At 30.9% G+C, this 12,658-nt stretch overlaps 2 protein-coding genes across 2 annotated transcripts; both read right to left on the bottom strand.

The window, feature by feature from the left end:
• Window positions 1-57: 57 nt before the first annotated feature.
• On the bottom strand, window positions 58-2,454 carry LOC118046031 (uncharacterized). Its single transcript, XM_035054794.2, has 2 exons — window positions 1,883-2,454; window positions 58-1,780 (listed from the first exon to the last, which is right to left on the bottom strand). The coding sequence occupies exons 1-2, from the start codon at window positions 2,368-2,370 to the stop codon at window positions 421-423; spliced, it is 1,848 nt and encodes a 615-aa protein (XP_034910685.1). The 5' UTR covers window positions 2,371-2,454; the 3' UTR covers window positions 58-420.
• A 3,776-nt stretch (window positions 2,455-6,230) lies between these two features.
• LOC118046032 (18S rRNA (guanine-N(7))-methyltransferase RID2) lies at window positions 6,231-9,745 on the bottom strand. Its single transcript, XM_035054795.2, has 9 exons — window positions 9,441-9,745; window positions 9,281-9,356; window positions 8,997-9,080; window positions 8,838-8,893; window positions 8,364-8,420; window positions 7,460-7,509; window positions 7,222-7,374; window positions 6,681-6,810; window positions 6,231-6,540 (listed from the first exon to the last, which is right to left on the bottom strand). Exons 1-9 carry the CDS (start codon window positions 9,537-9,539, stop codon window positions 6,376-6,378), a joined length of 870 nt encoding a protein of 289 aa, XP_034910686.1. The 5' UTR covers window positions 9,540-9,745; the 3' UTR covers window positions 6,231-6,375.
• Between the last annotated feature and the right edge of the window lie 2,913 nt (window positions 9,746-12,658).

The following is a 12,658-nucleotide window of genomic DNA, read 5'->3' on the forward strand; positions in this document are numbered from 1 at the left end:
GGAGATGGACTTGCATCACATTAGCTTTCGGAAATTTAGATAGAGGCAGCCTCAAACTAAGCACAACTGAATATGAAGGTTCATATCAATAACTATCAAGGAAACTAACATATGATTTTCGTTCAGATTTGGCTAACATCTTGGAAATGTTAATAACTAAAACTTCTGCTAAGAAACCAATTAGATTTATTTCAAAACCAGTTAGTTAGATGAAATTCATGTTTCAACATCAAAGTGAATGTTAAAAATCCACCCTCCTCTGTAAAAGCAACGCTAACATCTGGCTTGATCGCTTAGCAAAATAATTCTGTAACTAGTATCATCAGTCAGTTCCAGCAAAACTTAAAATTCTAAATCGAATAGATACTGGCAGAAAGAAGCTACATACTATTTACCTCAAATTTCATCTAAGCTCTAGCCTCAATTTTCATTTTCTTCGTCACCACTACCGTCATCTTTTCCTTGTTCTCCATTCTCTTGCTCATCATCTTTATAAACTTCTTTATCCTGCTCACTGCTTCCTTCTTCAAGTTCTTCGTTTTTGTCAGCGATACCATCAAACTCAAATCTCGAAGAGCCCATTTCAGCACCTTTTATGTTCTCACCGGGGGGATTTGTTATAGCTGCAAGGTCGTCTTTCCCAACAGCAAATGCTTCTGAAACCTCTGAATGCCCTTGCTTTTCGATGTCAAACTCAATGCCACGTGATGGCATATAAGTAGCGTTCGAAGGATAGTTAATGAGACTTCTCGAGTATAGTTGATCCAGTTGATTAAAATAAGAGCAGGTTTTGGATCGCTGAGACCTCCTCTCTGGACTTTCTTTGGCTTTTCTAAAATATTTGTTGATATTCTCCCACTTCTCTTTACACCTCTTGGCACTTCTTTGATAGCCCATTGAACTCATTAAAGAACTTACCTCTTCCCAAAGAGGACCCTTAACGCCAGGTTCTTGAAATTTAATCTCTATTCTACTTCTAACTTTGATCAATGCCTCAACTTCATCTTTAGGCCATCTGCTATGGCTGTCAGATTTTGTAGATGTAATTTCTTTGATGGGCTCATTTGAAATTTCTGGTTGCAGCAATGGTGGAGCCATTCTCATAGGAAGATTGATACTTTGGCCCGTGATTTTCACTATGTAAGAAACAATTTGAGCCTCTCTACTTGAAGTTGAAGCCCATTCATGTGCTCTTGAAATGGCTTCTCTGTTGTGCTTTTCAGCTTCTTGGTGTCTCCAGGTTTCTTCTCTATCTGTTCTCTCTCTATCCATTCTTTCAATCACTTCCAAGAACTTCCCATGCAACATTTCTTGGTGATCCATCACTTTCTTCACCGTGTTCTCAAAGAACCCAGCCATATAACTTAATTTCTCCTTCAATTTCCTCTTTCTCTTCCTCTTCTGGCTCTTTCTCAATGAAGCTTCCTCTCCAATTGAATTCTCCGATCCATGATCAACCCCAGTTACATTATTGGCAGCACCATTGGCACCAACATTTTGCCGATTTGTAGCACTGGATGGCACTGAAAGACCCGCATTCGTTGGTGAATGGTCGCCTGTGAGAACAGAGCCAGAGCCTGTTTGATTAGCTTCAGCAATCTTTGCAAGACTATATATAGCTTCAAGCTCATTAAAGATGGGAAATTTGATGTCCAAATTCCTGCATCTCTCCCTACTGTCATCAACTACGTGTTCTATCTCTAAAGGCCTAAAATACCTAGTTCTGTTTCCACTAATTTCTTCCTCCTCACTTCCCCACCGGTTCTTCACGAGTTGTTTCCTGTAACATTTACACAAACACATAGATGACATGGTACCCACTTTAAAAAATAGAAAAATAAACAAAAGTCATGAGATTATTAAATGTTTGGCAATAAACTACCAAAATGGTTCTTTGATACTGGTATAATCTTCCGGGGGGTGCCAAGAACGAGGCATTAAAATGGCATGTGGGGGATTAATATGCCCATTTCCATCAAGTAATGTAGGAGTAGCAGCAGCTTCATCTTGATTATTTAAAACACTAGCCATTTTGTTGCCACTTCCTTCATTGCGCCCCAACTTGAAACTCATGGTGAATAGTGAAGGGTTTTGAGGGGTGCCTTGACCCTGGCTCTGTTGTTGCTGCTGCTGCTGCTGAAATGGATAAAACAGCTGGTGATGCTGCCGCAAAAATACTTGATGAGGGTGTTTATGTTGTTCTTGTTGCAAGTGGGGTAAGCAAGGATGGTTCAGATTTTGTAGATTTTGTAAAACTGATGGTGAGCAACAACAATCATCTTCCATCATATGTTGTTGCCTTTCTTCTTGTTGTTTCAAATGTTGTTGATGATGATGGATGTATGACAGTCCGCCATTACTAGGCTGCATATTAGGCTAACCCCTAATATGGCTAGAAGAGAGAATGATTTAAAAGCTTTAGTCCTTTCACGGATTTGAAATTTAAAAATGGGACATATAAACTCGCTTCATTTTAAACTTTATTTTTATTTCTTTAATACAACTCTCTGACACTTTCATGTGCATCGGTATTTTCTACGTTAGTTTTACGGTATTGATTGGGTGAGGTAACGGATTTTCAGCTTCCGAGTGTCTCGAGAGTACAGTAAATATTATTTTGTAAATATTTTTTAATTAAAAATATATTAAATAATATTTTTTTAATTTAAAATATATATATATATATATATTTAGTATTAGCACATTAAATTAATCTAAAAAATTAATTTAAAACTAAAAAAATTCTTAAAAATACAGTTGAGTTATAATATCAAACATCACCAATTAATAAAATAAATAATAAGAAGGTAAAATTACTCTACCATATTATAATTTAGTAGTTTTGTGTTTTTGAAAATTATAGTTTCGTACACATAACAGTTTACATCATATATCATTTTATAGCTTAGTTTATTTTATATTTATTAAAAATTTAATTTTTTAAAATATTGAAAGCAAGCATAAAAATGACTAAACTTTAGAATGATAAATATGACTTTTCTTAATAAGAAATAAGATGATGGGGGCAAGATTGATTATGTACATAGAACACTAATTTTTATCTCCATTTTGGTTATATATATATTCTACTGTATTCAATATGAATTTGAATATTTTTATTTTGTAATTATCACTATATTATATATATTTCATATGTTTTTACTTGTTTTAATACTTTTTTTTACTTCTCCTATTTTTTTCATTAAATTTATTTATAAAAAAATTCATAATATATTAATACTTTATTTTTATTAAATAATTTTCTTCAATGTTGATTCAATAATGTGATAGTAGGAAATTGTTATAGAAAATTCAGAAATAATAAATGAAAAGAAAAAAAAAATAGTTGATGGGCTTAGAGCCTAGCTTCGACCCACCTGGAAATGCTTAGTGTAGTTGGGTGAAGTCTAAACCCAACTATATATATATATATATACATGTCATCTACAAAGGATGATGCATCATCAATTCTTATCTTCTTCGTTACTGTTAAAATCGTGGAAGTTAAGTTGGATTCTAGTGTATGATGTGATAATATTTGCAAGGAAACAAAATCACAACAAGTAATAAAGATGTTTTTTCTGTTTTTTTCATTAAATTCATTTATTAAAGAAATACATAATATATTTATACTTTATTTTTATTAAATCATTTTCTTCAATAATTAGATAGTAGGAAATTGTTATATAAAACAATAAAAAATAATAAGTGAAAGAAAAAAAAAATTAATGGGTTTACAGAGGTATTATTTATTTTTGCGTTTTCAAAGTGTTTTTAAAAAAAATTAAATTTTATTTTAAATTAATATATTTTTTAATATTTTAAAATTATTTTAACATGATAATATCAAATCCGTCGTGTAGGTTGGAGGGAGATGATGAAGCCTTGAGTTTTGCAGATAATACCATGAATGTTACCCACATAGAGAAAGCTCTTTGTTGAAGCGTATAGGTATGCTCATACTTCTGTGGCTTTCTGTTATTCACCCAAATTGTATCAGACCCACTTGACATAAATCATAAATAGCAAGCTAAGCACCCTCTCGTTAAGATTGTAAAACTGAACCATGACAAATAATCATTTTACCGCTGCTGATGTGATATCATGTTGCTCTGTTTCAGACTTTTAAGGATGGCTTGTCCATTTAGAGGATCAGATTGATTGCAATGAATTAAAGGAAATGCCAATAATTTTTTTATTTATTTATAATAGTATATAGATTGATTTATTATAAATGAAACATCCATTCAGATAATGGCAGGGAAAAACACATTAAATTTACAAAAAAATTGAAAACAAGTTTAATTACAGTATATCATTAACATCAAAAAAAATATATATATATATATATATATATATATATATATATGAAGGTGTTCAAGGACAGACCTTTTTTTGTCTCAGACTTTTTATAAATAATTTCGGCATGTTTGGGATTGATGTAACGGTTATGGTTTAAAGTGTTTTTCGCTTAAAAATACATCAAAATAATATTTTTTTTTATTTTTAAAAAAATTATTTTTGATAACAGCCATCAAAACAATTTAAAAACATAAAAAAAAAAATAACTTTTAGCAAAATAAATTCAAAATTTTAAAAAACAGGGTTTAGACCGTGTTCTCAAACAACACGACATCTGCAAAGATTTTGTCAGCACACCTATTATCCTCTTTCTTGCCTATTTAGACATTCAATTCAAGGGCTAATGCATTTTTTGTTTGGTGTTGGTCATGGATAAATGACTTTTTAGCCTTCTCTTTTAGGTTTTTTTTTTTTTTTTTCTAATTCTCTCTCTCTATTTTTTATTTCTAATACACTACCACAATCTTTAGATTTACCAACAAAATTTTCCGTTGGTATTTGTACTATCATTCATTGATAATTAATTTACTAATGAAATCACCGATAGAAATGCTTCGTTGGTGAATCTTTTATCAATAGTTTTTTTTTCTCGATACGTCCGTTGGTAATAAAAAAATATTATTACCGATGGATTTACTGATGGAAAAGCCACACAAAAAAAACATTATCCGCTTCATTCCATCGGTATTTCCCTCAAAAAAAATACCGTATGTAATTCCATCAATAATTATTTAAAAATATTTTTTAAAAAATCCATTTTACAAAACTATAAAATAATTAGATTAATATAAATCAACACTCTATAATACTCAAAATGCTTGGAAAAAAGAAGAAGAAAATCATGTTAAAAAAAATCCTACAACAATATTCATACAATTATTAAGAACCAAAAAATAAAAAATAAAATAAAAAATAAAAAACAAATATAGTGAAAAACAAAAACACGAAAAAAAATCTTACCTTAATGTGGTTGCAAGTGAAGCTAAGAAGAGAAAAAAAGAAAAAAAAAAAGGTAAAGTATATTAATTAAAAAAACTGAAAAAAAAAAAAAAAAAAAAAAAAGGTAGAAGAATACATACTTGAGCATGGAAGAGAAGAGAAGGAGTTGAGGAGAGAAGAGAAGAGAAGAGAAAAAAATGGATATTGATGTTTTTTACATATGAGAAAGAAGAAGAAAGGAGCCTCGTCAGTTGTGAAATTATGGATTTTAGGCTTTTTATTAAGGTGTTTTACCGACGGATAATTAAATATTAATATTTTTAATTATTTGTTAATGATTCCGTTTGTAATATTAATTTAAATTTTCAATTTAATAAAAACATTTCAAAAACTACCAAATATCACCGACAACTTTTCAATTCATCAATGATTCCGTTTGTAATATTTAATTTTAAATTATAATTTAATCAAATTTTTTTTAGAAAACCGTTAAATAATAACTACTTTTCAATCCATCGATGATTTTGTCTATAAAAAACAATAATTACCAGTGTATTTACAAAGTGAACAGTTCTAAAGCTCTCTAGAAAATACTAATAGAATTTTCTATTGATAATTCTCTTTGTAATTAATATAATGAACAGTATTCATGGTTGACCAATAAATTTACAACCAAAATTTATTCTGTCAATAATTCTTTTAGTAAAAACAACACTTCATCATTTTTAGCTTTGTTTTAATTAATTATAAAATGACCAAGTTTTTTGTAGATAGCGGTTATAATTCAAAATACTTTTTATTTATAAATACAATAAAATGATATTTTTTAAAAAATTATTTTTGAAGATTAATATATCAAAACGATATGAAAATATAAAAAAATATATATAAATTTAAAAAAAATAATAAAAAAAATGAAGGAACACAGGTTGCAAAAAGACCCTAAATATCTTCAACATGGATTTCATCAAGTTGGAGCACGGCAGCAGGAACAGGCAATGCATAAAGGTCTGAGTACAAAACCATTTATATGTATAATCCCCCAACTGGTTGGCTACAAATGTAATGCAAGGATCAAAATCGAGCCTTCCGTTTTCGACCAGTGTATCTTGTGTCGGGAGGCACTGTGTTTCCTTTTCGTCTCAGTTGCTCTTTCTTTTTAAATATCCAATCTCTGCCCTTCCCTTTCCTGGTTATTTTCTGTTTTTTCGTAGGTCTGTTCCTGTCTGAAATGCAAACCTGCAATCTCAAGATACATGCATATCTAATAATTATTAGTGATTTGAAAAATCCATATTGAAAAGAGAAGGATACCATGCTTACAAACAACCCAGTTAAAGCTTGAAAAGAAAAAAAAAATGCAAGACAAAGCAACCCACCGTCTGATTTTCTTCACTACTTTCATCTTCAGAGCAGCTCTCTCCATCTTCTTCTTTCCCCCTCGGAACAGCAGTGCTTATAGATGGTGCTCCACAAGTAAGCACAAGGTATTCTTTTCTACTCTTGGTACTGTGACAAAAAAATTGTTTAGTCAGTGAATGGTGAAACTCTGAAGAGGACTATGAAACCAGAGGATAATTAATAGCAAGATTCTTTTTTTAGCTTCGTTTGACTTGAAGGAAATTACATATCAGAAGGTAAACTTGATTGATAAAGAGAGAACAGGGTTCATACACTTGCATAATAAAACAAAGAATTAGCAGACAGAGTATCTCTCAAGCTCTCAAGGTTTAGATTCTTGAAAAGCTTGCAACATTTTAGGCGCAAGCTTTTATTCCCAACCAGAACATTCAAGTTACAGGGTTGGAAATGACTGATGCTATAAAAGCCAAACAAAAAACACATACGACAAATAATATTTACGAGCTTACCAGACATGAAAAACGCAACATGAGAGTTCTAAATAGAAGCCTAGCATACCTGTGTGGGTAATCAATAACAACACCACCAGCAAATCCAGCATGCATTGCAGATCTCAAAATTAATTCACGCTGGGCTATGTTTTCAGGATACACTTGGAACACTGCTCTTGCTCCTCTTGCCAAACATCTATATAATGATCCAAAGAAAGCCCTGCCATAAAATTGAATCCCCAAACAGATTGAGTGCTGACAGACTACATAAACCTAAAGCAGAAAAGAAAAGAGAAGGAACTTACTTCAATCTTAGTCTTGGTTCATGGGAGGACTTATCTGCATTGCATAGCCACTGGGAGCCAAATCAAAAGAATAAAGTGAGGAAAAGGCACTCACTAAAGTGTTATACAACTTAACATTTAAAAAACAGCCCGTACAAAGGATATGAAAGAAAAGAGGACAAGGAAAGCAATTGTGTGAAGTTTGACAATTCAATTGGAAACAGATGTTGAGGTTTATATATTAGAAAACTAAACATCAAAGCAGCAAATCAAATTTGGTTAGTGATTTTGACAGGAAAACCATAGACCACTAATCTCAATACCATAACATTTCTAAAAAATCCTCCCCGAAATCTCTTTATTGCTCGTCCAACTTCACAAAGATTAATTGTTAATAGTACATCTGATTGAGAAATTTCTGTCGTCTAGAATGGTCCACCTCTCTACCTTAATTTACTGTTTCTATAAAGATCTTGGTACAAGAAAAAGCTAACATGTAAGCAAGCTTTGCTAGGCCTTAGCTGAAGTAATAAAGGGAAGAAAGATAAGTTCAGACCTTACAGCCAAAATGCAAATTTAACTGTCTATTAAACCTTTTGCCTTGAAAAACTGCAATCTTCTGTTTTTTAAGGGCCTTCCCTTAAAAAGTAATTGATAAATAGACATTTTTGTTTCCATTAATAAAAGAAATGATCATCAAAGAACACAAGGAAAATGCAGGGAAGCCTCTACTTAACTAAAATAATTCAAATAGGTGGAACATCAGAAGATGACTGACTACAGGAAGCAGAGTAAGAATTAAAAGAGGTTCATTGAAAAAAACGAATCACATAAATTAAGGAAAAAACTGAATTTTTTGGACAAGTTCTAACACAAAACACTTGCATTCATGCATAAATGTCTACAGCACACAAGAGAGTACAACCTGAACAGCTGAAATACTGATGGCACCATCAATAATTCCAGGTCGAAGTGCTAGGCCCTGCAACATAAGCTTAAGCATTTCAGCGATAACTAATAACTTAAAACCTATTTTGCAAGTTTAATTACATATTCTATCGTAATAACAATGAAAAAAAGACATATACTGAAATAGATTCCAAAAGTACAAACATTCACATATCATAACTGCACAGAGCATTAAGTATTGAACCTGAAGTGAAATAAACTAGAAGATTGCATAACTTTGCTTCAGTAATTAATGTTTAGCTCATCAACCTTTTCCCACCCATAAGGTCACAAAGGCACAAAACTGGCATCCTGCTAAATAATTTTTTTTAAAATAGTTATATTGGCCAAGAAATTGTATTTTTCCCCACAGCCTTGATTCGCCTTTTGTTTTTTTTTTTTTAATTGTGTTGTGGACCATATAAAATAAAACTGAATCTTAGTTGGATACCTGACCCATATCACCAAGTAAAAGATCACCCTCAACCTCCCGCTCCAAAGCAATATCTGGATTTGACAAGAAAAATGTTAAAAGTTCCTATATGCAAAATAACCTAACATGAACCTCTGATGAAATATTACAAAATTGAACAAACTCAAGCAGACATACTAAGCATTGATTGCGAAACATCTAAGCCGATCCATTGGTGACCATTTTCAGTTAATGTCTCCCCACTAAGTCCTGATCCACAGCCTGAAAAAGCCAGAACAATTACAGGAAGCATTTAAAAACTTTAGAACAGAATTCTGCACACAGACAGAATAATTAACAAAAAAATAGCTATTTTCTAACTGGTAAACAAATCATAAGCCATAAATTAATCACATTTACAAACAGAGAAGAGAGAGTGGCTTCATAGTGTAATTGTGATGGAAATGTAAAATGCAACATACCGATATCGAGGAGTAATCTAGGAATTCCATCAACAGACAAAGCAAGAAGCTCCAACGCTCTTTCTGATAGCCTAGCCTATTAACAACCACACATCATCATCAGGTAACAGAATCATTGAATAAGCATTAAAACATTTTTCTTAAAAAACAAAAAGATTACCTGAATATCGATAATTCGAGAAGAGGAAGTGTATTTACGAGCCTCTGAATCATCATAAAAAATCTCAGGTGGAGCTAGTAGCTCTGGCCGATTCGACATCCCGAATAACTCAACTCAGCTCAGCTCAGTCAATAACTAGGAGATAATTAGGAGCTGCAGAACATGAATGTTGATTGAGAGAGGCGGCTTAAACCCTAAAAAAAGGTTTTTTCTGTCTTAGAGTGAAGGAAAAACCCTAGACAGCTGCGCGAGCACCTCTGTTTTCAGTTTAGAGAGATGGGATATGCAGGTCATGATAAAACAGACAATGTTAGTCTCTACTGATGATGTCCAAGTCATAGCCCAAGCCCGAGCCCGAGCCTAAAAACAATATTGTCCTCCAATTTTCTATTTTCCATTTTTACTTTTCATAACATCTTAATTAGGCATGGAGTTTTTTTCAGTGTATGAATTTTGTTGATTCGAATGTTTGATCTTTATTTTTTGATAAATAAATTCTTCAGCTTCTTAAAATTAAACAATTAAGTGTGAAACGGATACCTGTTAATTTTCGTCCTATTTATCTTTTTATTTATGACATCACGTATTCATTAGAATTTACGAGCCACTGAAAGTGGTTGTTGAAAACGCGTCTGTTTCTTTCCTGCCAGAGAGAATATACCGTGGTTGACAGAACAAGGCTATCCTTCCATTTTTGATAAGTTGAGGCTGCCCGGAGAAGGAGCCGATGCCAGAGGGGCTTGTAGGCCATTGGATGTGAGCTCTTCTGCTGACTCAGACCCCCACACACACCCAAAATAAATAAATAAATAAGAATTCAAATTCTTTCTTGGGATCGTGGAGCCCACTTGAATAATGTGTCAAATACGCATTGGTCAGAGCACTCTAGCTATAAAATTAAATTGCAATTGAGAAAATTAAACTAAGAAAGGAAAGACAGAATGAAAGGCAGAAAAAATAAAAGAAGAAAGAGGACGGGGAGAAGACAGAATAAATTACATTCATTCATCATACCTTAATTCGACAGTGATTTCCGCACTAACTATTGCAGAAATTTCTTAAACCAATGATTAACTCACCAATTTATGTTATTGGTTTAAACTTTTAAATTTAGTTTATGTAAATGTTTGTATTATAATTTTGTTTGGTTGCTCCATAATTTGATTATTATACCTAATTGAGTTTTAAAATTATAAAATAATCACCATGTTGTTTTTGTATTATGATTGAATATTTGGTTTTATTTTTGTGATTAAGTTGAGTGGCTTCTATGAATAATTTAGGGTTTTTAGAAAAGAAAGAAACTTGTGCTGGTAAGGAAAAACTGAGGATTTGAGTTATTTAACATCAAACTCACTCAAGGATTTTTTTTAAGTCGGAAATGAACTTTATAATGCTGTTTTCTATATTTTTATCCGTGATCCAACCATTTTGCTAGGTCAAAACCAGGTTGGGTTGGAATTTTTTTTTTTTTGATAATTTTTATTAGAATATAAATTTGATTTAATTTGAAAACAAAACCCAACCCTAACTAAATAAAAAATACAATTATAAGCTAAAGGCCTGTGAAATAAAAACACATAAAAAAATACAACTAACTAGAAGGCCTATAAAATAAATTGGATTTATTTAATTTTTAAAAAAGTAAAACCAAACTAAATCATGAATCAATTCAGGGTAACATGTTAAATTGCGACTTTAAATTATGAAATCGAGATAAATTCATAAAAAATAAATTATAAAAATTATAAAATCTCATTTTTAGCTAATGTAATATTAAAAGATGAAATTAAAAAAAAAAGCTAAATTAATGAGACAATATATAATTTACTAAAAAAAAATACAAATCAATTTTTTATTTCCAACACTTTATTGCATGCTATGTGCCGATGGAATTTCAATTGATATACATATTCTTCTTAAACTATTTATATTCCCAATATATTCCAAAAAAAATAAAGATTTATCATATTAAATCGATAAATCTTATCTAGTTTAACATAATTTTAACAGGGTCTTTTTTTTAATATTATGTTATTATATACAATATTAAATGCATATGGTTATTAAGATAAACTAACATATATGCATAAGAAAATACAATTAACTAATAGTTTACAAATTCAAAAGATATAATTAAACATGTAAATTGTCCTTTCGATAACAATTTTCCCTTTTGTCTCAGCATCATCACTTCAATTGGCCCTCACACGACCAGACAAAACTAATTCAGTAACCAATGCACATTCTTTATTTAACCCATGACCCTTGTGCTTGTGACTAGATCCCACTCTTCAATTATTGATATCGCGCCTGTGACTAGTCCCGGCTCATGCAGTTGGCTAACCGTTATCTAAAAACTCATAGCCCCCGGCCCCTGCTCATGCTGTAGGCTCAAACCATTTCAAATTGATCAATAGTCTTAAGATTTTAGAGGGAAGATTTTCTATATAAAATGAGCTTCAACCCCCGCACACGAGTGTGTTGACCGAGCTTGTGCTCGGGTCTAGATTTAATTTTATTATAAAATAATATTTTAATTTTTTTAAAAAATGTTTTTTCAACTAAAATTTAAACTTGGACATTCTTTATAAAAAATTATTTTTTTTTAGTTTAACCGATGAATATTAACAATCACTTCCATAAATTTTTTTTTTTTTTTTAACTTTTCATCACCTCTTTTCTAGTTGTTTTCTTCTTCGTTTTATGCTTTTGTTTTTCTTTAAAATTTAGAGGTTATGATTATCTTGTTGAGATGTATTTGAGTTATATAATTTTTAATTTAAATACCTTGTTTAGAAATTCATATAAACTAAGGTGATGTTGTTAGAATTTTAAAAGATTTATTGTAAACATCTTTTGCATCAAAAAAATATAAAAAAAATTTTAAGAACACATTATTCATCATTAACAATAACAAAAATTCATCAATTTTAAAGTGTCTTAGCAAGTAAATATCATTCTCTTATTAGTATTGTTTTTCTATCTCTTATGCTTTTTTGAATGGATGAAACTTTTATATATTTTATAAGTCTTTCATAGCATGATTTTTTATTTGATAGTCTTTATATATTTACTTGCCATAATATACATGTTTACAAGTTTATTATTGGATGCTTATAATTTCAATATGCATGAGCTCTAAGCTTTTCTTGAAATATTCTTATGTTTAGTATGCTTTTTTTTTTTTTGTGGTTAAACTAAATAATCTTGTTTAA

This window comes from Populus alba, chromosome 18 (genome assembly GCF_005239225.2).
Source record: "Populus alba chromosome 18, ASM523922v2, whole genome shotgun sequence".
In the NCBI taxonomy this organism is placed as follows: Eukaryota; Viridiplantae; Streptophyta; class Magnoliopsida; order Malpighiales; family Salicaceae; genus Populus; species Populus alba.